The 24,874-nt window shown below is 36.5% G+C and overlaps 1 protein-coding gene and 1 long non-coding RNA gene across 3 annotated transcripts; both read right to left on the bottom strand.

Annotated features, from left to right (window-relative positions):
• Positions 1-13,995: 13,995 nt before the first annotated feature.
• On the bottom strand, positions 13,996-16,001 carry LOC144556095 (uncharacterized). Its single transcript, XR_013512211.1, has 4 exons — positions 15,136-16,001; positions 14,867-14,932; positions 14,335-14,460; positions 13,996-14,239 (listed from the first exon to the last, which is right to left on the bottom strand). It is a non-coding gene; the product is annotated as an uncharacterized LOC144556095 (long non-coding RNA).
• Positions 16,002-19,767: 3,766 nt separating this feature from the next.
• Positions 19,768-24,240, bottom strand: LOC144555477 (putative GTP-binding protein OBGC1, chloroplastic). 2 transcript variants are annotated; one of them, XM_078303817.1, is made up of 9 exons: positions 23,767-24,240; positions 23,172-23,515; positions 22,595-22,861; positions 21,958-22,231; positions 21,040-21,331; positions 20,501-20,660; positions 20,299-20,407; positions 20,062-20,223; positions 19,768-19,958 (listed from the first exon to the last, which is right to left on the bottom strand). In XM_078303817.1, the coding sequence occupies exons 1-8, from the start codon at positions 24,124-24,126 to the stop codon at positions 20,092-20,094; spliced, it is 1,938 nt and encodes a 645-aa protein (XP_078159943.1). In that variant the 5' UTR covers positions 24,127-24,240; the 3' UTR covers positions 19,768-19,958; positions 20,062-20,091. The 2 variants fall into 2 exon arrangements, with proteins under 2 accessions (XP_078159943.1, XP_078159942.1); XM_078303816.1 differs by having other exon boundaries at positions 19,768-19,926.
• Between the last annotated feature and the right edge of the window lie 634 nt (positions 24,241-24,874).

Below are 24,874 nucleotides of genomic sequence, written 5' to 3'. Positions count from 1 at the left end.
CTATCTTCTCATATAGAGACACTACTAGAGTGCTCCAAACACCTTCAATTGGTGTGTTCTATTAGGGTTGTAAATGCCCTATTATCTTGCTATATAGATACACAACTAGAGTGCACCAAATGCCTTCAATTGCACTGTTGTGATTGGGTTAGAAATGTCTTATTAATATGCCATATAGAGACACTACAAGAGTGTTAGAAACACCTTCAGTTGGAGTGTTATATTAGGGTTGTAAATGCTCTATACACTACTAGAGTGCTCCAAACACCTTCAATTGGAGTGTTGTGTTAGGGTTGTATATGCCCTATTATGTTCCCATATAGAGACACTACTAGCGTGCTCTGAACACCTTCAATTGGTGTCCTGTATTAGGGTTGTAAATGGCCTATTAGCTTGCCATATAGAGACACAACTAGGGTGTTCCAAACACCTTCAACTGGAGTGTTGTATTAGTGTTATAAATGTCCTATTATCTTGCTATATAGATACACAACTAGAGTGCACCAAATGCCTTCAATTGCAGTGTCGTGATTGGGTTATAAATGTCTTATTATCATGCCATATAGAGACACTACTAGAGTGCTCCAAACACCTTCAATTGGAGTGTTATATTAGGGTGGTAAATACCCTATTATCATGCCATATAGAGACACTAATAATAGAGTGCTCAAAACAACTTCAATTGGTGTGTTGTATTAGAGTTGTAAATGCCCTATTATCTTGCCATATAGAGACACAACTAGAATGCTCCAAACACCTTCAATTAGAATGGTGTATTACGGTTGTAAATGCCCTATGATCGTGCCATATAGAGACACTACTAGAGTGCTCCAAACACCTTCAATTGGAGTGTTGTATTAGTGTTGTAAATGCCCCATTATCTTGCCATATAAAGACACAGCTAGAGTGCTCCAAACACCTTCAATTGGAGTGTTATATTAGTGTTATAAATGCCCTATATCTTTCCATATAGAGGCATTACTAGAGTTCTCCAAACACGTTCAATTGAAGTATTGTATTAAGGTTCTAAATGCCTATTATCTTGCCATATAAAGACAAAGCTAGAGTGCTCCAAACACCTTCAATTGGAGTGTTGTATTAGTGTTGTAAATCCCCTATTATCTTGCCATATAGAGACACAACTAGAGTACCACAAACACCTTCAATTGGAGTGTTGTATTAATGTTCTAAATGCCCTATTATCTTGCCATATAGATACACAACTAGAGTGATCCAAACAACTTCAATTAGAGTGTTGTATTAGGGTTCTACATGCCCTATTATCTAGCGATATAGAGACACTACTAGAGTGCTCCAAACACCTTCATTTGGAGTGTTGTATTAGTGTTGTAAATGCCCTATTATCTTGCCAAAAAGATACACAACTAGAGTGCTCCAAACACCTTGAATAGGTGTGTTGTATTAGGGTTCTACATGCCCTACTATCTTGCCATATAGAGACACTACTAGAGTGCTCCAAACACCTTTAATTGGTGTGTTGTATTAGGGTTGTAAATGCCCTATTATCTTGCTATATAAATACACAACTAGAGTGCACCAAATGCCTTCACTGTTGTGATTGGGTTATAAATGTCTTATTATCATGCCATATACAGACAGTACTAGAGTGTTAGAAACACCTTCAATTGGAGTGTTATATTAGGGTTGTAAATGCCCTATTATCTTGCTATATAGAGACACTACTAGAGTGCTCGAAACACCTTCCATTGGAGTGTTGTATTAGGGTTGTATATGCCCTATTATGTTGCCATATAGAGACACTACTAGAGTGCTCTAAACACCTTCAATTGGTGTCCTGTATTAGGGTTGTAAATGCCCTATTAGCTTGCCATATAACACAACTAGGGTGTTCCAAACTGTTACGTTACGAAATTTTTACAATTAAATTAAAATGATTTAAAAGAAAGAATCAAGTTAATTGTGTTAATAAAATGGAAGTTTAAACCTTAATTAAGGTTTCCCTAAATAAGTAAGTTAATTTTGAATTGAAATCGCGTCGAAATTTTGAGATTTCGGAACTTAATAGGCTCAGTGCGGATGGGGTCCAACCGCAGTGCGGGTAAGGGTCCATCCGCAGTGCGGGTAAGGGTCCATCCGCAGTGCGGGTGGGGTGCATCCGCATTCATGAAATTCTGTGTTGGTCCAAAATCGGCTAAGTAGTGAGTGCGGATGGGGTCATCCGCAGTGCGGGTAAGGGTCCATCCGCAGTGTGGGTAAGGGTCCATCCACAGTGCGGGTGGGGTTCATCCGCACTAGGCTCGGATTTTTCTTGAATTTGGTCTGAAAACTTTCTAAGTATCGAGTGCGGATCAAGCCACCCGCAGTGCGGATGGGGGCATCCGCATTCAGGGTAATTTTTTCCCTAAAACTCAAATCAAAGCTTCTCTCTCTCTCTCTCTTCCATCATTTCCCCATTTTTAAGTTATTTTCGTCCAAGAGAGAAGGAAAAGAGCCCGTGAGTTTCCGTTTCTTTCAGACTCCCGATTGTTGCGAGAAATCGAGTCTGGAACCGAGAAAGCAGCCGAGGATCTCTCCGAACCCTTCTATTTGGTATTTCTTTCTCTCCTTTTTGCTTTCGAAACCTCGAATTTTCTCGATTTCTCAGATTCTCGTTTTAAACCCGAGATTTGTGTTCGAATTGCTCGAGGACTAGTTCCTCTACACTTCTTACTAGTTTGTTTGTCAATCTTTTTCCCGATTTCTTCCGATTTGTGAAATCTGATTTCTAGGGTTTCGTGCCAAAATTGAAAGTTGGCATAATCGTGATTTGATTTGTTTAACCCGACCAATTAGACTTGTAATCGGTAGGGTTGCCTCCTGATCGTGAATTTTTAGAACATTTAACGGCTAATTTGAGGTTTTGACCAAATTAGGGTTAACCAAACGGTGAATCGAATTGATCCGAGAACCAAAGTAGTGAAACGGTGATTGATGGTTACCAAAGTGAAATAGTATAAGGCTAGAGGGCCTAGATGGAATTGTGTACCGTTATGTGAGATTTTGGTAAGAAAGAAAGAACCGAAAAGAATCGATACCAAAACATAAGAATTGATTTAGGACTGTACAAACCCTAAGTAAACGTATGGACCACTGAATCCAAATTAAACCAAGTATACGTATAATATAGGTGTAGGCTCGGTCGAGCAAGAACTTGCGAGACAATACGAGACGTCCGATCCTTAAATTAAGCGGTACGCTCGTCATACTAAGGTGCGGGATTCTTGGACTTGTTTGATACTTTATTTTCAGGAATTAAACTGTGTTTTCGTTTGTCATGTTGAATATCATTGATTGCATCACTGAATTGCGTAGAGCATTTGCATAGCCCAATCAAATTAAACTCGAATTGATCTGAATTGAATGATTTGCATACTGGTATGGTTATAGGTTATGTCGATCTATTGTGATCTGATTTTGATTTAAAGTCACCACGAGTGGAATTGATATGTGTGTGAATGGATTTACGAAGTTAAGCACTTGGATCCAATTAATTTGCCAAGTCGGGCTGTATGCTGACTTGGATTCCCAGGATCCTAAATGGCCTTAGGTGAACGGCCCTCGATATTCCCAGTACCGGTTGGGACGAGGGAGGGTGATTATGTTATGAGATGTGTGATTGGAAATCGTGGTTGACTTGTGTAACGTCTATGGCTCGGTAGCATTTTCCTACGTGTTAATGCATTTGAACGGTCGATTGAATATGACGAATATTGGAAATGATTCTAAAGTGGATTTTCTTTACATGATTTGAACCAGACCTTAATAAACTGTTAAGCCAAGCGGTTGCAGATGGGTGTCAGATAAAGGGTCCAGCGGTTGGCCATCTGTAGGTGTCAGTAACCCTACAGATGTGGGTTTGATAAAGGTTCAGCTCGAAAGAACATCTGTAATTGCTACAAGCCCTACTGAACTGAGTTAGGAATCGAGTTAAGCCAAAATATATGTTGTGTTTGAGATTCATCTTGGAAATTTCGTAAACTGTGTTTCAGGTTGATTAACTGTTGTCGAGTAGTGGCATTCTGTTATTTATGTTTTCTTATATAACTGTTTGCATTGTTGTTGTTTGGGTTTCATTATTGAATATAGAGTTTGATTGCAAGTCCAATAATTCAAATGTGGCAAATTCGCACTGAGAATTTATTCTCACCCCCACCTTCCCCGTTATTTTACAGGTATTGGTGCGACTGATTCCGGAGAGGCACGAGAGTAGTAGGCCTTAGTAGCTTACCAGTATATGACCCTATATATCTTTTGTTGTATAGATTTAGGGTAGGCCTCGTGGTTGGTATCCGGATGAGATACTTTTGTTGTATTATATGCTGACCAGACTGTGTACTCTGATATATATATTAGAAACTTGTTTGAATTGCTTGTTGTTTGGTTTGAAATGTGAGTAGCCTTGTAAGCATACACGGCGTTGTATGCTTACGGCGGGGGACTGTTACGACCCGTGGTCGCGGGGTGTGACACAAACACCTTCAACTGGAGTGTTGTATTGGTGTTATAAATGTCATATTATCTTGCTATATAGATACACAACTAGAGTCCACCAAATGCCTTCAGTTGCAGTGTCGTGATTGGGTTATAAATGTCTTATTATCATGCCATATAGAGACACTACTAGAGTGCTCCAAACACCTTCAATTGGAGTGTTGTATTAGGGTGATAAATACCCTATTATCAAGCCATATAGAGACACTAATAGAGTGCTCAAAACAACTTCAATTGGTGTGCTGTATTAGAGTTGTAAATGCCCTATTATCTTGCCATATAGAGACACAACTAGAATGCTCCAAACACATTCAATTAGAATGGTGTATTACGGTTGTAAATGCCCTATGATCGTGCCATATAGAGACACAACTAGAGTGCTCCAAACACCTTCAATTGGAGTGTTGTATTAGTGTTATAAATGGACTATTATCTTGCTATATATATTCACAACTAGAGTGCACCAAATGCCTTCAATTGGAGTGTCGTAATTGGGTTGAAAATGTCACATTATCATGCCATATAGAGACACTACTAGAGTGCTCCAAACACCTTCAATTGGAGTATTGTATTAGGGTTGTAAATACCCTATTATCTTGCCATATATAGACACATCAATAGATCCCGAAACACTTTCAATTAGAGTGGTGTATTAGCGTTGTAAATGCGCTATTATCTTGCCATAGAGAGACACTACTAGAGTGCTCTAAACACCTTCAATTGGTGTGTTATATTAGGGTTGTAAATGCCCTATTATCTTGCCATAGAGACACTACTAGAGTGCTCCAGGCACCTTCAATTGGAGTGTTCTACTGATGTTCTAAATGCCCTATTATCTTGTCATATAGAGACACTATTAGGGTGGTGTATTAGAGTTGTAAATGTCCTATTATCTTGCCTTATAAAGACACAGCTAGAGTGCTCCAAAAACCTTCAATTGGAGTGTTGTATTAGGGTTGGTAATGCACTATTATCTTGCCATATAGAGACACAACTAGAGTGCTCCAAACACCTTCAATTGGAGTGTTGTATTAATGTTCTAAATGCCCTATTATCTTGCCATATAGAGATAGCTAGAGTGCTTCAAACACCTTCAATTAGAGTGTCGTATTAGGGTTGGAGATGCCCTATTATCTTGGCATATAGAGACAAAGCTAGAGTGCTCCAAACACCTTCAATTGGAGTGTTGTATTAGTGTTGTAAATGTCCTATTATCTTTCCATATAGATACACAACTAGAGTGCCCCAAACACCCTCAATTGTAATGTTGTATTGGAGCTGTAAATGCCTTATTATCATCCCATATGGAGACACAACTAGAGTGCTCCAAACCCTTCAATTTGAGTGTTGTATTAGTGTTGTATGGCTTATTATCATGCCATATAAAGCCAATACTAGAGTGGTCCAAATGCCTTCAATTGGAGTTGCGTAATTAGGTTATAAATGCCTTATTATCATGCCATATATAGACACTACTAGAGTGCTCCAAACACCTTCAATTGGAGTGTTGGATTAGGGTTGTAAATGCCATATTATCTTGTCATATAGAAACGCATCAATAGTGCCCTAAACACCTTCAATTAGAGTGGTTTATTAGGCTTGTAAATGCCCTATTATCTTGCCATAGAGAGACACTACTAGAGTGGTCTAAACATCTTCAATTGGTGTGTTGTATTAGGGTTGTAAATGCCCTATTATCTTGCCACATAGAGACACTACTAGAGTGTTCTAGGCACCTTCAATTGGAGTGTTCTACTAGTGTTGTAAATGCCATATTATCTTGTCATATAAAGACACTACTATAGTTCTCCAAACACGTTCAATTGGAGTGTTGTATTAGGGTTGTAAATGCCCTTATCTTGTCATAAAGAGACACAACTATTGTGCCCTAAACACCTTCATTTAGAATGGTGTATTAGTGTTGTAAATGCCCTATTATCTTGCCATATAAAGACACCACTAGAGTGCTCTAGACACCTTTAATTGGTGTGTTGTATTAGGGTTTTAAATGCCCTATTATCGTGCCATATAGAGACACAATTAGAGTGCTCCAAACAACTTCAATTGGAGTGTTGTATTAGGGTTATAAATGCCACATTATCGTGTCATATAGAGACACTATTAGAGTGCTCCAAACTCCTTCAATTGGAGTTATGTATTAGGGTTGTAAATGCCCGATTATTTTGCCATATAGAGATACTACTAGAGTGCTCCAAACACCTTCAATTAGAGTGTCATATTAGGGTTGTAAATGTCATATTATCATGACATATACACTACTAGAGTTGTCCAAACTCCTTCAATTGGAGTGTTGTATTAGGGTTGTAAATGCCCTGTTATCTTGCCATATAGAGACTTTATTAGAGTGCTCGAAACACCTTCAATTGGAGCGTCGTATTAGAGTTGTAAATGCCCTATTATCTTGTCATATAGAGACCCTACTAGACTGCTCAAAGCACCTTCAATTGGAGTGTTGTATTAGGGTTGTAAATGCCCTATTATTTTGCTATATAGAGTCACTACTAAAGTGCTCCAGACATATTCAATTGGAGTGTTGTATTAGGGTTGCCCTATTATCTTGCTATATCACTACTAGAGTGCTCCACACACCTTCAATTGGAGTGTTGTATTAGGGTAGTAAATGCCCTATTAGGATTCTATATAGAGACACTACTAGAGTGCTAAAAACACCTTCAATTGAAGTGTTGTATTAGGGTTGTAAATGCCCTATTATCTTGCCATCGAGAGACACTACTAGAGTACTCTAAACACCTTCAATTGGTGTGTTGTATTAGGGTTGTAAATGTCCTATTATCTTGCCATATAAATACACTACTAGAGTGCTCCAGGCACCTTCAATTGGAGTGTTCTACTAGTGTTCTACTTGTGTTATGGTTCTGTATTTTCATGAAATTATTTCTATTCTTTTATCTCCCTTGTCCTTATTTTTTCTGAGATATTGGGCATTAATTTTTCTTGAACCCGTTAACGGCCAGGAATTTTTGCAAATTAATGTCCATTTTAAAATCAAAACTATTGATCATGACTCACTCGAGTCTTCATTTTAAAACTTTAATAACTTCAAATTTAAATCTTAAATGTTAAAACGAAATTGTTAGATACAATCTATATTGTGATATTTCAACTTTGTTTTTATTATTATAAAAAAAAAACTTATGAAAATGTACTGATATAATTTATATAAATAAAAATAAAAGTGTATATAGGAATATGCTAGCATGCTATGCATAGCATAGAGCCCCTCCATGCAACACCTTGGATTTTGACTTTTCAAAATCCTAACGGTCGATCCGAACCGTTCATCTTGTTCTCCATATTAATATGTATTTGGGGACCAAATTTTACATTTTTTGGAATTTTTTTACTATTTCTTTAGATTTATTGAAAATCGCTGTTTTTTTATGGTCCAGATTTGCTGAAAACAGCGATTTTCAATATATCTAAAGAAATAGTAAAAAAATTCCAAAAGATGTAAAATTTGGTCCCCAAACACATATTAATATGGAGAACAAGATGAACGGTTCGGATCGACCGTTAGGATTTTGAAAAGTCGAAATCCAAGGCGTTGCATGGAGGGGCTCTATGCTATGCATAGCATGCTAGCATATTCCAGTGTATATATTATATAGATATAGAGAAAATAATATGGATTATATCTAGCAGTTTTAATTTTTTTTTATTATAAGATAATTGACAATATAATTTTTTTTAATTTTTTTTTTGGATTCATTGACAATATAATGTATAAAAAAAAAAAAGGAGATTTGAACATTCCTGGTATGGTTTGCCAGTACTGTCTTATTCTACACTAAAATATATCCATTTGATCTATCGTTAGACCGTTGAAAATTAATAATAAATATATGACACACAACAATACTGGTAATGGATCTGGATGTGAATTGGACTTGAGCCTTGACGTGTTTATATTAATTTCTTCGGTAGTTTGATACGTTTACGGGTAAGCGCCTACGATCCGACCGTTTACGGGTCAAAATCAAGAAAGCTAATTATGAGATTTTTCTTATCTCGAATGAGTCGCTAAGTTAATTTTTCTTTGCAGATTAATTCTAGTCAGACCAAAGTCAATTCGGAGCCTGTAGAAACTATATGGGTTCCATTTTGCTTGAGTCAAGTATTTGGAGTGATCTGAATTCAGTGGACACTGCGCAGAGTCCGTCTTCTCAAGTACCTGAGACTGTTACATGATAAATCGACGGTCTGAATTAATCTCAACCGGATCGAATTGAAAAAGAACAGTCCGGATCCATTCATTCCACCTCAGATATTACATTGGATGTGAATTCCACTGCGCGTGGGGGCGCACGTGAGAATATCCCAGTAAATTAAAAGACGAAATACACTGCGCGTGGGGCCGCACGGCAGTTAAGGATATATATTCTTCATTTAATGCGATTTTTTTTCGCTCACGAGGAATCTTGAACTGTTGAGTGGGCCCACAAAAGAATAACCTATAATTAGACGAAAGCCAATAAACTTCTAGTCGAGTGCTCATATAAATAACCACTGATCTTTTCATCGTTTTTTTCTCATCCAAATTCTTTCCAAACCCTCAATCGCAGAGAGAGAACCATAGATAGAGGCAACCAGAAAATTAAACCAAAGAAGACGAAAGGGTTGCGGTCCAAGCGCCGACCCCGCCAATTCCCAGCTCTCAATACGGTCTCCGCCTCAGCTATCACCGCACCAGTCACCGTTAGCAGCATCATCTCTGATGATGCTCTGACCTTCGCGTACACCTTTGGCCCGTTGGAGGTGGAAGTCGCAAAAGCACTGATTCTTCTAGCTCATGGCACTACAACAGAACAAAGTATCAGTGATCGGTATCAGCGACCGAGGATGACACTAGTCGCAGATGATAATTTTTTCCCAAAAAAAAAAATAAACACAAAAACCAAATGCGACGACGCATTATCAGCGACAGTTGCTGCGACCGGCGCCCTCCCCGGTCGCAGAAAGTGTTATTACGCGAAAAAAACCCTGGCGTCAGAGCTCGTGCCAAACCCTAACCCGCCATTATTTTTTGCTTCTCCCTCACTCTCGCTCGTCTCTGCGTCGCGCGTGCCACCACCGTTCCCGTCGCTCTCTCTCTCTCAAATCTCGCTTCTCCTTCCACTCTTCTCCCTCTCTCTCAAAGCCCATCTTGTTGATTCCCCCACTCTCCACTGCGCTTCTGCCTCTCTCGATCTGTCGACTGGTGCTGTCAACCTCAACGGAGTTTTCGATCTGTCGACTGGTGCTGTCAGCAACACCTCTTGCAAAATCTCAGGTGCTAATTTTATCAGATTTTGGAAAGTCAGAATTTTTGAATTTTTGGGTGAATTTTTTATTTTTTGCAAAATCTCACTGTTAATTAGTGTATGAATTGTTGTGTTGTTATAATTCTGGTTTCATGTAAAATCTGGTTTCATTAAGATCTGGTTTGTAAATATTAGGTTTTATAATTGAAAAATCTGGTTTGTATATTCGTGTAAATTAAATCTGATGTATATTCATGTATAAATGAAAAATCTGGTTTGTATATTAGTGTTGCTAATTGAAAAATCTGGTTTGTATATTCGTAGAAGCACATTACGAGTTTGAGACTTCTCAAATTAGGAAACATCAGCATATAACTATTGGGTAATAGCTTGAATTTGACTTACACCAGAACCATGGCTTGAATTGAGAATCATTGCTTTCATAAATGTTGCTTGTTTTAAAACATAACCAAGCTCAAAAAGTTTCATCACCTCCTCTCAAAACCAAATGCTCTAGTATGTCACTAAGTACTTGCATTTAGGCTTAATTGATGCTTAACCACTAAGGTGTACAAATAAGATCAATCATTGTTTTCAATAGAAAATGTACTAATAATAGCATAATTAAGTTGGAAAAATAAATATGAAATGTGTGATGTGAATGTATCTCTAAACATTCTTTTCGAAAAAATAAATATGAAATATGTGTTGTGCAGGTGTCCAAGTCCTACTTTTCAAAACCGAAGATGCACGTGTGCACCGTTTGTAATGAGAAGTTCCCTTCTGGCCAAGCCCTAGGTGGTCACAAGAGAAAACATTATGATAGTGTTATAATTAGAAAGAGCGCTGCTGAGACCGTCAACTCATCACCTAATGCACGTGCTGTGAAGAAACCAAAATATAATTAATCCCATGGTTAAACCCTAACTCTAAACCCTATTCTATTGTTTGATTCCTTAATTAATTGTTGAACATTCATTGGATGGATTTGTTTGTCATAATTTGTTCATGGTTGATTGGTCATTAGTTGTTTTTGCTGGCTTCAGATATTGGTAATGGATTAATCGACTTTAAAATCATTTTTCTTGCCCTAATCATAACTTTTGGTTGCGATTAGGGTTATACCTTTTTTTGGTTACTGAACAATGCTTCTTTGAAACTGGTATCATCATAATTGACCAATAAACCTGATTGAATATATCATCATAACTGCAATTCTTTTGATTACAAAATGATTGATGTTTATGAAAATTAGAATGATTTAGTATACATTTATATCATAGTATTATTGCCCTTTATATAAAAGAATAAATCATTCAATGAGCAAGAATTTCTTTTTTGGAACAATGATAATTTCAGCAATTAGTGAAAGCGATTGATCGCTTGACAAGAACTTATCTTAACAATCTTGATTTTTTTTTGTCAAATCAATTGAAATAAGACTAAAAAAAACTATACGTTTGTTGTTGGGTATATTAATAAAGTATTGATTAAAGTTTGATGTCATTTAAGTATCGTTCATTTTGATTCGTTGATAAATTCAAATCACTTGCTAATTAAATCACTTGCATATGTATGATATTTGTACCGTAGTAATCATGCTTATAATGTCAGAATTTAAGCTAAACGTATTTTTTGTTAATTTTAATATAATTAAAAAAAAAATTGTCATGTAAATCATTTTTATAAGTGAATGTGAAACCGAGATTTTGTCTCTTTGATCCAGGAGTGGGAAAAAAACTCATAGCTCGTGAATTAATATTAACTCGCATCTAACTCGCTCACTAACAACTCGCTTGCTCGTGGATCAAGCTATTAACAAGCTAGTCAGCTCATCACTAGCTCGACTCAAAATTAACAAGTTTGAACTGGAGCCTAGTTCGCTGGCGAGCTAGCTCGTCCAAGTATGAATTTGTAAATTGATATGCATGAATTTATTTTATAAACTATATTTGTATGAATTTGAAGATTTAGTATTTTAGTATTTAAGAATTTAGTTACAAGCTTAATACTTAATTTATGGCAATTGACTTTATAATACATTATCTAATACATTTGGGCTTTTGGCCCACTAGTTTTCACGAGCTAGCTTGGCTCAGTCATTGTCAAAACAAGCAAGCCACTAGTCACTTCTTTTGGTCAGATCTTAATGTTGGCTCACTCATGACTCGCTCGTTGTTAAAACAAGCGAGCCATGAGTTTGGTCTAGCTCAGACCGAGCCGGCTCATTGTCAGCCCTACATTGATCTTACATAAATAAAGAGTCATAGATATAAAAATAATTGCAATGTGATGTGCTGATTTATGAAGTTTGTTTATTATGGTAATGGCGAATTATATTTTTCATTAATTAATACCAATATTTTAAAATTCATTCGGGAAAAGATGAACAATAACATGGTATATATGTTTATTGGTTCTGTATTTTCCTGAAATTATGTCTATTCTTTTTTTTCTGAGATATCGGGAATTAATTTTGCATGAACCCGTTAACGGCCGGGAATCTTTGCAAATTAATATCCATTAAAATATCAAAACTTATTGATCATGACTCACTGGCCAGTGGCCACGAATCTGTATCCTCTCAGATACCTGATTCAAGCAAATTACAAACAGACGGCTCAGATTAATTCTAGTCAGATCAAAATCAATTCGGAGCTTGTAGAAACTATATGGGGTCTATTTTGAGATTCATACCAAGTTAAAGTAAGAGTCTTGAACCGTCTGTTTGTAATTTGCTTGAGTCAAGTATCTGGGGGTGATCTAAATTCAGTAGGCACTGCGCAGAGTCCGCATAATTCTCAAGTACCTGAGACTATTGCATGATAAATCGACGGTCTGAATTAATCTCAGCCGGATCAAACTCAATTCGCAATTCCGCAATTCGGTATCTATAAATATCATTGAGAGCTAGTCTGTTTAAAGATTTGTGTAATGTTAAAATTAGAACAGTCCGGATCCATCCATTCCACTGCGCGTGGGGCCGCAAGGCAGTTAAGGATATACTAGTAATCGTGCCCGTGCACAACAACGGTAGCAAATTATGTAGTAGAAAATCTAATTTACTAAAGTATTTTTTTATGATAAAAAAATAGAGAAAAAAAATATCTCTAAATGTAAACCAAAGATATTATATTTGAATTGAATATAGGAAGAAAAAAAATATAGCATTATCTAATAAAAGCCATAAACATACAAAGTTAAAACAAAACAAACAACCTAAAAGCTACTGAAGTCAGTAATTGCAATACGTTGACACCACATTTGGTAGCACCTCACAGCATGTTGAGTTTGCACATAGTAAACAAACTGTTTTAATCAAGGAACTTAGCATTAATCTTAATTTATCAGTTTGTCATATATTGATCATTCACCTTGATCTAAATTAATCTAATTTAATCATAAAATAATTTATATGTTTAATAATTTAATTTGAAGATATATTGCTTGTAAAAATTCAAATATCAAAATATTCGCAAAAATAATTATTCGTTAGTTACGTAAATTTTAAACGTGTCTTACCTATTAATAGATCATAATTACTTACCTATTTGATTTATTTTAACTCAACTCTAATTATTTTAAATCGGTCAAAATGCGGTTTCGAATGTTAACTTATTATTAAAATTTCCTAATGCTATTATTTTACTAAAATATGTAAATTGTGCAATTATTACTAAACTATATTGTTAGTTTAATATATTTTAGTTACTTTATAATTTAGATACATAATTTATTTATAAAATTTTAAAAACGAATTGTTTATCCATTTTACGTGTTTTCAATTATTTCTAACTAAGCCGCACAATTCGATATTTTATAACTACTCTAATTGAAAATATATTTTAATAAAAAAATAATAATTCAATAATATCTATAAATGATATTCAAATAGATTCGTTCTAAATCCAAATTATAAATAAAGTTAGAAAATGAGAATTCCTTCCCTCTGTTATGCTCTATCTAGTAATAGTTGATTTCTAAATACCACTGAACCAATTTAGGTACTGTGTACTGGTAACATTATCCCACCAGGACAGATTTATCATACTATAATTGAGATACCATTTACTATCAACAAAGAGGTAAAAAAGTTAGTTGAATGAGGCTATGGTATTATGCATAGCACATATTGGTCCGTACAATGGATCAATATATGAAAATGTACTTAGGGACCAAATTTACTGGTTTTTTAGACAAGTATATGTATCATATCTTATAATTTTGAAAAATTGGATTTTGCTGTATCACACCGTATCCAATACAATACTTGTATCCATATATGTGCAGCAAAGATCTGCACTTTTACTTGATCAATACTGAAAAATATTTGCTAACTTGATGTGTTGAATAAATTCTCTGGCGTGAGAAACGACAATAAAAGTTTTAGGTCACTTCGTCAGATATGACTCCAGCCATAAGACAGTGTGGAGATGTAGATGGTTCTGCAAATAAAAAAAAAGGAATAGAAATTTAAGTTGTAAGAAAAGACATACCATATATCAGATGTTATTCCAGAATAATAATAAAAACAAGTTACCCTTAGTTCAAGAAGTAAAAGATCAGGTTCAATAAATAGAGCACGTGCAAGTGCTATGCGCATTCGGCAACCACCTGAAAATGCTCTTGTCGGTTTTAACATCATTTCTTGTGTAAAGCTTAGTCCCTGAAAATAAAACAGTTAATTGTCAATAAATTTAAAACATTAGATGCAACAAGGATGCATATTCAACCGGAGGATATGAAGTTTTCCAGTGCAAGTGAAATTTCTTAACAGCTTAATATTTTGGCATCAGTTGAGGTCTACTGTCACCTCTATCTGGGCTTTTACTAATGAATCAAATATTGAGAGGTTAATAATAAATTATGATTGAAAGTAGTGTCATTTGTGGCTATTAACAACATCAACATGTGATCGGTACTCAGATATTGGATTCACTCAGCCAAATCACCCTCTTTCAAAATTTATAACCACAAAATTCATCAAACAAAATGCTATATTCTCTTTATAGATAAACAGACCTATAAATATCATTTTCCAAACTTTAAAGACAAAATAGCAAGGTGGGCACCTGGATAATTGGGTCTTTGTGCATACCTGCCACGTCTTCATTTTTGAAACCCCTTTTGATCTATCCCTGACAGCACAGCAAAAAAAAAAACCAGAATATGATAGCTAATAGGTGAAAATGCAGCCTGGTAATTTAGCTACCAAGACATATCGTTGGTACCAGTACCAGTTACACAATTAATAAGTAGACCTTAGATGAGTGTCTATATAATCTTCTACACAGAAGTGAACAAAAAAAAAAGGAACTTCTTTCTTATACTAAATAGTTACCTTGTAGTAATATCTCTTTCCATTCTCTAATCCTTTCATGACGCCATCATGTATAAAATCAGGATCTCTCCATCCAATACTATGATTAGCTGGGTAGTCACACATATGTGCCTGTTTGTACCGGTTCACCTCTGTACCAGCTGTCTGGTTCAATGTCCCTCATCCAGCCCGTACCTGTTATGATTCCAATTATGTAGTAATATCTCTTTCCATTCTCTAATCCCTTCATGACGCCATCATGTATAAAACCAGGATCTCTCCATCCAATACTATGATTAGCTGGGTAGTCACACATAAGTGCCTGTTCGTACTGGTTCACCTCTGTACCAGCTGTCTGGTTCAATGTCCCCTCATCCAGCCCGTACCTGTCATGATTCCAATTCTGTATCAGTTCATTGTTGCATACTTCCAAAACTCTTTGAAGAGATTTTCAATTTTCATGCACATTATTTCCAACATCCTGTTCAAGTTTAGTCAAGAAGTTTGATTGGCAACGTGAATGCAAATACTAATTGCATTTTGCCTATTCCTGAAAAGCAGGATATAATTTCTTGCAAACAACTCAGTTCATTCTAACTTCTACAGAGAGCCTGATCATTCAGTGAAAAAAGAATCCAATATTTTGCAAGTAATGATACTTGAAATCTTCCTTAAGCTATATCTAAGGAAGATTTGGGCATCCGACAAACCCCTCTCTAATTCTTAACCCTTAGTTCAGATTTCACATGCCCCTAATCATTAGCGGGGCCTTAGAGTTATATTCTCAACACTGATTTGGCCAGTATTCCATAAATACCCTTATAGTTATATATTCTCAACACTATTATAATTAGGAGATACATAAAATAATTGACTGGTACCAACCTTTTTGTAGAGTGATCTTCAGTTATAATCTCCATCTCTTAATGCTCCTTTATATCTAAAATTACTTTTCATGGATATAAATTAACAAATATTAATAAGGTCAAGTTTAAATTTTAGACCCCAATTTGTACTATTTGCATGAAAACCCTAAATCTAACATCAGGAATTGAAAAAACTTGGTATAAAGTAATAAAGAACTACCATCATTCCCATATACAAAATTCAATATAAAGCAATCCTGTACTTGAATGGAATAATTCCGCTTGATAATTTCTTAAGGTCGGTGGTTTCTCTGTGGCTCGCAAATACTGAAAATCAAGGAGTGTTTTTGCATGGTAAAATGAAAAATTGAAAATTACTCATGACAAAACTTACATGGATCATTTCAGTAATTTTGGCGACACTCTGCTGCCGTGATCGCAGCCCTTCTGATAGGGTGTTAAATACTCCTTCAGCAGTGGATTGAGATATCAGCATATTTAATGCTGAAGCCTTGAGCAACAAAACCTAAATTTTTATCGAACAATTACCATTAAAAGGGAATCGTTTATGGGTAAGAAATAAGCTAATTGACTTATGCACTGCTAGAGTTTTGATTAAGTGTGTTATAAGGTAAGGTTGCTTTTCTAAGATGCAATATATCACAACAAAAATAATATTCTTCTTCAACAAACTGAGATTACAAACACATGAACCAAATAGCAATTCAATACAACATCAGTGGGAAATAGAAATAAAATTGTCCCAAAAAAATTGCAACTACAAGACTTAACATGAAAAAGGCACAAATTAAAAAATAAAAAATGAATAATTACAGGTTCTGACACCAACTCCTTTCTACAACCACGATTATGAAATCAAATCAAAAAACCTAACACCTCTTAAGACTTCATTTGCTATTTCGACTCTACCGACACCGATTCCGTAACAAAAATTGAAGGAAGAGAAGAGATCGGAGACCTTGTCTTAAATACCGTCGATCCGATTGAAGACAATGGCGCGATGACCACCATCGATGTTGTAGAGGCTGTTCAAGGCGGCGTAGACGGCGGGCGGCGCCGAACAACGCCAGCTTTAAGCATTGCGGGGGGAGGGGGTTGTGCTTGGTACTCAGGTAAGAGAAAGAGAGGGGGAGGCCATCGGTCTGAGCCAAAGGGGGAGAGATGGCTCGGCGCGGGTCAGGTGAGAGAGCAAGAGAGATGGCGGAGATGGCTGAGGCGATTCGGTTTCTTTTTCTCTTTCTTTTTCTATGGAAAGAAGGGATCGGGGACAGGGACGGGGACGAACAACAAGCGTCCCAGCGAAAGAATTTGTCCATCTGAGATTAAATCTGCACGATTTTTGATTCAGATCCAACAGTGCAGAATAAAAATACTTGTGACAATATGTGTGACAATACGTGTGACGAGTCCAATTTGAACTGAATTTAAACTTCTACACAGAAAAATGGTGTATTTAATCAAAAAAAGATGCGATCTGAAAATTCAATGGCTGAGCATTCTTCTGCCAAAAAAACAGTAAATCAGGACCCTTGCAGGATCTAGACATTAAGCTCCTTAATAAGGAGGAGAGAGATATTCTTCATTTAATGCGATTTGTTTTCGCTCACGAGGAATCTTCAACTGTTGAGTCGACTGCTCATATAAATACCCACTCTTTTTATCGTTTTTCTCTCATCCAAGTTCTTTCCAAACCCTCAATTGCAGAGAGAGAACCATGGATAGTGACAACCAAGAAATTAAACCAAAGAAGACGAAAGGGTTGCGGTCCAAGCGCCAACCCCGCCAATTCCCTCCTCTCAATACGGTCTCTGCATCAGCTATCACCGCACCAGTCACCCTCAGCAGCACTATCTCTGACGATGCTCCGACCTCCGAGTACATTTTCAGCCCGTTGGAGGTGGAAGTCGCAGAAGCACTGGTTCTTCTAGCTCATGGTGTCGTGCAAGTGTCCGAGTCCTACTCTTCAAAACCGAAGATGCACGTGTGCACCGTTTGCAATGAGAAGTTCCCTTCTGGCCAAGCCTTAGGTGGCCACAAGAGAAAACATTATGATGGTGTTATAATTAGAAAGACTGCTGCTGGGACCGTCAACTCATCACCTAAAGCACGTGCTGCAAAGAAACCAAAATATAATTAATCCCATGATTGCATTCAATTAATCCCATGATTAAACCCTAAACCCTATTCTATTGTTTAATTCCTTAATTAATTGTTGAACATCAAGTTGATGGATTTGTTGGTATGTTGATGGATTTAGGGTTTAATTGTTCTTGCTGGCGTCAGATAAAAATATTTTTTTACTCTTGATTGCGATTAGGGTTACACCTTCTTTTGGTTACTGAACAATGTTTCTTTGAAACTGGTATCGTCATAATTGACCAATAAACCTGATTAAATATATCATCATAACTGCAATTCTTTTGATTACAAAATGATTGATGTTTATGAAAATTAGAATGATTTTTTAAGGTTGATACTGTTCGATACATTTCCTTGATGTGAATCTTGTAAAACGCTAGTTCCATGAATCCATGGGCTGCATAGTAAATTATGACACTTCTGGTGTGAACCTGATAAAAATCTGACAGTTTAAATGACTGTTTCTTATTTTCCAGTGTTCTGTTACTGTTCTAGATCAATTCGGTAAATTCCAGGGTCTTTGCAGTAAATTTTCAGTGTTCTGTGATATTCTGACCGAATTCTGGTAAATTCAAGGGCTGTTTTGTAACTTTTCATTATTATACATTGTAATTAATTAATTATTCAACATTCCCTGAATAGGGATCTTTTTGTGACAGTATGTAAAAACTTGTAGAATAAGTATTTTCTGGAATTTTATGAAAATAATTGTTTCAATATGTCGAAAATTTTAGCAATAATTTTTCACATAATTTAAACTAAGAAAATATTTGTTTTGAAATTTGTGCTTCAGGGAAATAAATCTGTTGTTATTCCTTTGGGATAACATTACCCTGTTATTCCTCATCAAGCCGTTCAATTTCATTGAGATTCGTGTATAAAAAAAAATCTTTGTTGAGATCCGCACATGAAAAAATTGAATGGCTGAATGAAGAATGACAGGATCCTGTTATCCCAAAGGAATAACAACAGATCTATTTCCCTTATTCAGCATCCTGTTATCCCAAAGGAATAACAACAGATTTATTTCCCTTATTCAGCATGAATAGTCATTAGAAATGAAAATTTACATAATTGTTCAAGAACCATAAAGTATCATTGAATAATTGAATTTTTGAACAACTCAAATTCCATACAAAATAGAATGTTAAGAACAAATATTGAACGTGTAATTACCAACCACTTGGTGGAAAGGAAACTTTTGGGATCTTCATTCTTTCAAATTAGATTAAAAGGCATCAAAACAATTATTGCTTTCAAGCCTTATGATGCTGGTATTATATCAGGTACATTTTAACATCCTAGTGTTATTGCTGAGACTAGACTAGTAAAGATGCAATGACAAACTTTAGAACAGACAGTAAAACTTAGTCGATTTAAACAAGGAAAATTGTCTAGGTGTCGAGACTGGTTGGTACCGATCTAACAAGGGTTATGAGAAGGAGGTGTTGATTGGGAGAGGGGGGAGCTGAAGCTACGGAAGAGGCTATAGAGGAACAAGATTCAAATTCAGGTTATAATTTAGCATCTTGTTAGAGTTTTTCCATATACAGTATGTTAACACCCCTACATTCAGGATATAATTTCGTACCAGTACACTGTTTTCCATGAAAAAGAATCAACTTGATTTCTTTCTTGAAGAACTAATTGAACAGATAACAAAAATTATATTAAAATTATTCCCTATCTGTATTCTCTTGAAAGCCAGATCATAATACATTTCCTGTGATGGTCCTTTTACTGTCTTCTCTATTAGTTATAACTCGAGAACCGTTTTGCCGCTTATCTGTGGACATTATTCCAAAGTTCAGCAAACTCCTGCAGAAATCAAATACTTAAATGCAGAGAAAACTGCATAATAATATTTTATAAGGCACCAAAATTGACATAATTCAGAAAAAAAAAAGATGGTTATTCTCACTTTTTCTTTGCATTGCCTCAACAATGTTTTCTAGCCGAATTCTGGCCATCTAATGTTCCCCTCATCTCTTTTACTTGACTTTGCTTTAATCGTCCCCTCGTCTCTTTTCCTCGACCTTGCAGAGCTTTCCTTTTCATACTCATCATGCCAGATCATCTCCATCTGACAAAATACAATGCAGATGAACCATTTATATACATAAATTTTCTTGTATAATTAGGAAATCAAAGGTATTACCTCGCCAACAATAACTATGTCGCCTTCTTTAACACCCTTCTTGGTAAGAGCTTTGTATACACCACACGCCTCCAGTGCATGCTGAAACCTCCTTAGTGATTCTGAGTATCTAGATCAGAATAATAAATATATAATAAGAATGTTTCAGTAAGAGTTCTTTGCCTTGATGGATTAACAGTTTTGTTCACAATGGAATGGATACCTCCAGTTTGTCATTTGAACAAAGCGTTGGATCCCTGCTCCAACCACATGCCACTTGTTTGAGTTATTTTCATGAATAATCTCAAAATCACTCATTAATGCGCTCCTTTCCCTTTTTATTGCATCAGCGACATGATTCAGGTCCTGTGGATTTTGCCACTCTGCTAAGGCAAAATAAATTTTGTATTAGTTATTTAAGAGTCAATTTATAAAAAATAAAAATAAAAAGTAAGAAATGAGAAAAATGGCTGGAGAGGCCAAGATTGATTATATTTACAATTCGCTGATCAGCTTGCCAATACCAAATAATGGCAATGATCAGGGGGCAATTTGCATAATAAAACAAATGAAAGCCAAATACCAGCATTTGACCATTGAATTAAAAAAAGTAAATTAGTACTATAGTCCATTGCCAGTACACCATGCAAGTAGTTCGAGCGATATTATTTGTGAAATAAAATTAGTGCAAATAGTTGAACTGAAATTATTTGAAAAATTAAGATTGCATTGCAGATGTAATGATAGAGAAATTAGCGTGACCTTCAATTTCTTTCTTTTCTCTCCTTTCTTTCTGCAACAGCTCATATGCAGTGCATGCAATCTCATACGTCCCCTGTTTATTAAGTGCACTGATGCAATATGGCTTAAATCCCCGACTTTGCAAATTCTCCCTGAAAGATTCCCACTTCTCAAAAGCTTCCGGAAGGTCCATTTTGTTAAATAAAACAATATACGGTTTCTCTGCCAAAGCTGGGCTGAATAATTCTAGCTCTAATCGGACAGCATCAAACTCATACTCTGGTTGCTCAGCTGATCCATCAACGACATGTACCTAAACAAATCAAAAGCTAACAAATAAGTAATCTTCATATTTGTGATCACGAGCAATCTACAAGTATCCCTACTACTGTTACAATTTAAGAGAAACATGTTAATGTCAAGTCTGTTAGCAGCTGGCCCCACTTAATCTCTAGCACCATGTTTGGTTGAGGCCTAAACCATGGAATAAGGGGTTTGGGCCTTAGTTATTCCACCAAACGAGCATTAAATAGGCTGGCCTAATTAGACGTAAGCCTAAAGTTAGGCTGGCCTAAACTAAACCAACTCCCCAGGTATCCTAATTTTGTGTTGCGTCCGGTGCCCACTATCAGTGATTATTTGCAAAATTTACCCCTCACTCTTCGTTAGACCTAAACCAAACATGAATAATATAAGCTGGCCTAAATCAGAATAACCAAGTCAGGCCTCCTTAACTTTAGTCCGCAACCAAACATCAGGGGTTTGTTATGATCTAGCACAATTTTGTCTTGCACTTTTGGTTTCTCTCTCTCTCCCACGTGTGCGCGTGTACACACCACGTATGAACTTGTACCAGATACACCTAGCACTCAACTACCAGGTACATGAATGTACTGACACCTGGTACTTAAATAGAATGATTTATAATATTAGACTTACTAAGACAGAGCATCTCTCACTGTGACGTAAAAATTCATGGCCTAAACCATAGCCCCGATGTGCTCCTTCAAGTAACCCAGGGAGATCAGCAACAACCATGGTTACATCAAAATCTAGTGAGACAACTCCCAAATTTGGGAGTAATGTTGTAAAGGGGTAGTTTGCTATTTCTGGTTCAGCAGCAGTTATTGCACTTAGAAATGTACTTTTTCCAGCATTTGGGGCCCCTACAATACCCACATCAGCAACTAGCTTCAATTCCAAATCCAACCACCTGCAACAAGAAGAAAAGATGGTCAAACAGCAGAGAACAATTTTATCTACCTAAAACCCTAAACCCTAAAGATTAGAATAATTCAATGTTGTATGGTACATGTGCCAGAAGAGTTGCCTTCTATTAGCAGAAATAATACATTTAATGATAGTCTAGAAACATCTGTCAAATACAACTAAATAGTAGCATTTGAGGGTTTTCTACTGATATCTTTTTTTAACTGATCTTTTGTAATTAGAAATTTATTTATTTCATTTTTTAAAATTTTCAAGATTGCAGTATAACCTCAAATATTCGAATCAACAATAGAATGATCATTGAGCGAAATGGGTAATGAAAAACTAATTAAAAAAAGATATATACATTTCAGCGCCTTCTTCACCTCTCTCAGCAATCTTAGGTATCTTATTGTTTCCAGACCTAAACGATGCATTACCACGGCCACCACGGCCACCTGGCAAAAGTAGCGCCCTTTGACCAGGTCGCAACAACTCCATAAGAACCTCACCTTCCCCAACCTTGCCTTTCGTTGCTTCTCTGACTACTGTACCTTGTGGGACCAACACCACCACATCCTCCCCTCTTGCCCCTGCTTGTTTACTCCCCTGCCCATGCCGCCCCCTCCCTGCCCTGCAACCAGACAGGTCAAATTACACCTAAAGGACTTTATATGTAAACAACCGCAAACCTTACTACTTTATCTGGTTATAAAAGGTAGGTTGAGTCAAGTGTAAGCCACTAAAAGGACCTCAAAAGGGAAGTACCTAGTAACATAATTTGCGTACATAAGTGCCATGTTTGGCATTCATAATTAACCTGACAAAAATATGGGAAGATCTTGGGTTGTTGTATCAATACATTTTATGTTTTTAAATTTCAATTTATCATGACATTCCATTATCTGCACCAACTATGAAAGTACAAAACTATATAATCAAACCTGAAATGCAATGTCTTTCTAAAGGGAAGCAGAGAGTTCATAGAAGGATCAACCTCCAAATAAATATGACCTCCCTGGCCTCCGTCCCCACCAGAGGGCCCACCATACGGCACAAACTTCTCCCTCCGAAATGCAACAACCCCATTTCCACCATCCCCAGCCTTGGCATATATCTTCGCCGTGTCGAAGCACCTCATGACAGCCGGGACCCCCTTCTCCTTTCCATCTTCTATTTCACCCTGTTCTTCATCTTCCAACTCTTCGCCAAATTGAGTAATATTAGTCTCAGTTTTCATGTCAAAGCCTGGATCAAGAAATATCTCATCCTCTTCTATATCAATATCCTGTACGTATTTAAAAAAAGGTCGAGGAACATGGATTTAGTCGGTAGTTATACTATGATGGCTCCAGAATAAACAGTTGAAGCATCCCTGTTGGAGTGGTCAAGGTTGTGCTTGATACCAATGTACCAGTCAGCGTACAGGTTAGGTCAAAATCAGGCATGTTACCAGTAAGATTGGTAATCAGCAACTTACCAGTAACCTCCAAAACACACTAATACTTACAGGTTGGTGTAAAAATAGAACAAATTTACCTCTTCCTCCTCCTCGTCTAGTATCTCCTGGACGAATCTAGATGCATTCATGCTCTTTTTGGATGGATTCTTCTTCGCTGGCGGTCCTTTCTTCTTGGGTTTCTTACCCAGAGCAGAGAATTCATCAATGGTAATCTCCATTGGGAACGAATCACTGGAGATATCGTCGTCCATTAAAGGGAGGCGTGTGTATGTAGTGGGTAGTACAGATGGCTGAGAATTACTCGAACTAGTGGTAGTGATGGAATTATAATTGGGTTTTTTAGGAGTAGTCTTTTGTTTCGGGTTTCCACGTGGCTTGGAGCGCGCTCCAGCGCAGACTGGTCGGAGAGAGGAGAAGGAGAAGGCGGTTGTCGCCATTGTTGACAGTCGTATGAGCTGATAAAAGAGTGTCGTGAAATGGGGGAGGACTGAGAGGAGATGGATAACACGACACCACTAGCGGGTTGTTGCTTCAATCGGATATCAATCCGAAAAGATTGGAAAAATTGCATGCTGTGGCGTGGGACCGTATCCACCCAGCTACGTGATTGAACACAATTGAAACGGACGGTCCAGATTTAATCTCAGCCGGTTCTTTCTCGGGATGGCGACGGCGACAGTATTATTTTCACTTTGAGATTCGTGTAAAGTTAAAAAGAATAATTTTAGACCGTCCAATTCAATTGGACTCAGTCCGGTAAACTGAGAGGATGTGAATTCTGTGGGTGTGCATGAGCTAAAAGATATGGACGGCGTTATTTTTACTTCACACAACGCAAACAACAGAATGAAAATAAAAAAAAATAAAAACATATAATTTGAGTGCTGTTAAAATGAACGTTGTTTAAACGGATCTGAATATGGTTATAGATTGGATTAGATATTTATTATAGGAGAAATTGGTTCCATACCATCTCAAAATGGTGAATTTTCAAAAATGCCACTTTAAAATTTTGATTTTGTTAAATGCCACCTCAAATCTCATTTATTAAAAAAAATACCACAAATACCATATTAATGTATAATTTTAAATTAACAATTTACATAATAATTGAAGTTATCAAAATAACCTTGATCCAAATTTTTTTTTCTCCTTGCCAGATGAAGCTATGAACATAAATTAAGT

The sequence above is a fragment of the Carex rostrata genome, chromosome 6 (assembly GCF_964058835.1).
Source record: "Carex rostrata chromosome 6, lpCarRost1.2, whole genome shotgun sequence".
In the NCBI taxonomy this organism is placed as follows: domain Eukaryota; kingdom Viridiplantae; phylum Streptophyta; class Magnoliopsida; order Poales; family Cyperaceae; genus Carex; species Carex rostrata.
Note: the sequence above shows the minus strand (reverse complement) of the source record. Positions and strands in the feature narration are given on the sequence as shown.

What these genes read in the sequence shown, in the direction of transcription:
- LOC144555477 (XM_078303817.1), bottom strand. Translation starts at nt 24,126, where the DNA reads ATGGCGACAACCGCCTTCTCCTTCTCCTCTCTCCGACCAGTCTGCGCT. An exon ending in GTGAGAGATGCTCTGTCTTA is followed by an intron (nt 21,332 to 21,957) that starts GTAAGTCTAATA and finishes TGATTTGTTTAG; the next exon opens with GTACATGTCGTTGATGGATC. An exon ending in ACATAGTTATTGTTGGCGAG is followed by an intron (nt 20,224 to 20,298) that starts GTAATACCTTTG and finishes GTATTTTGTCAG; the next exon opens with ATGGAGATGATCTGGCATGA.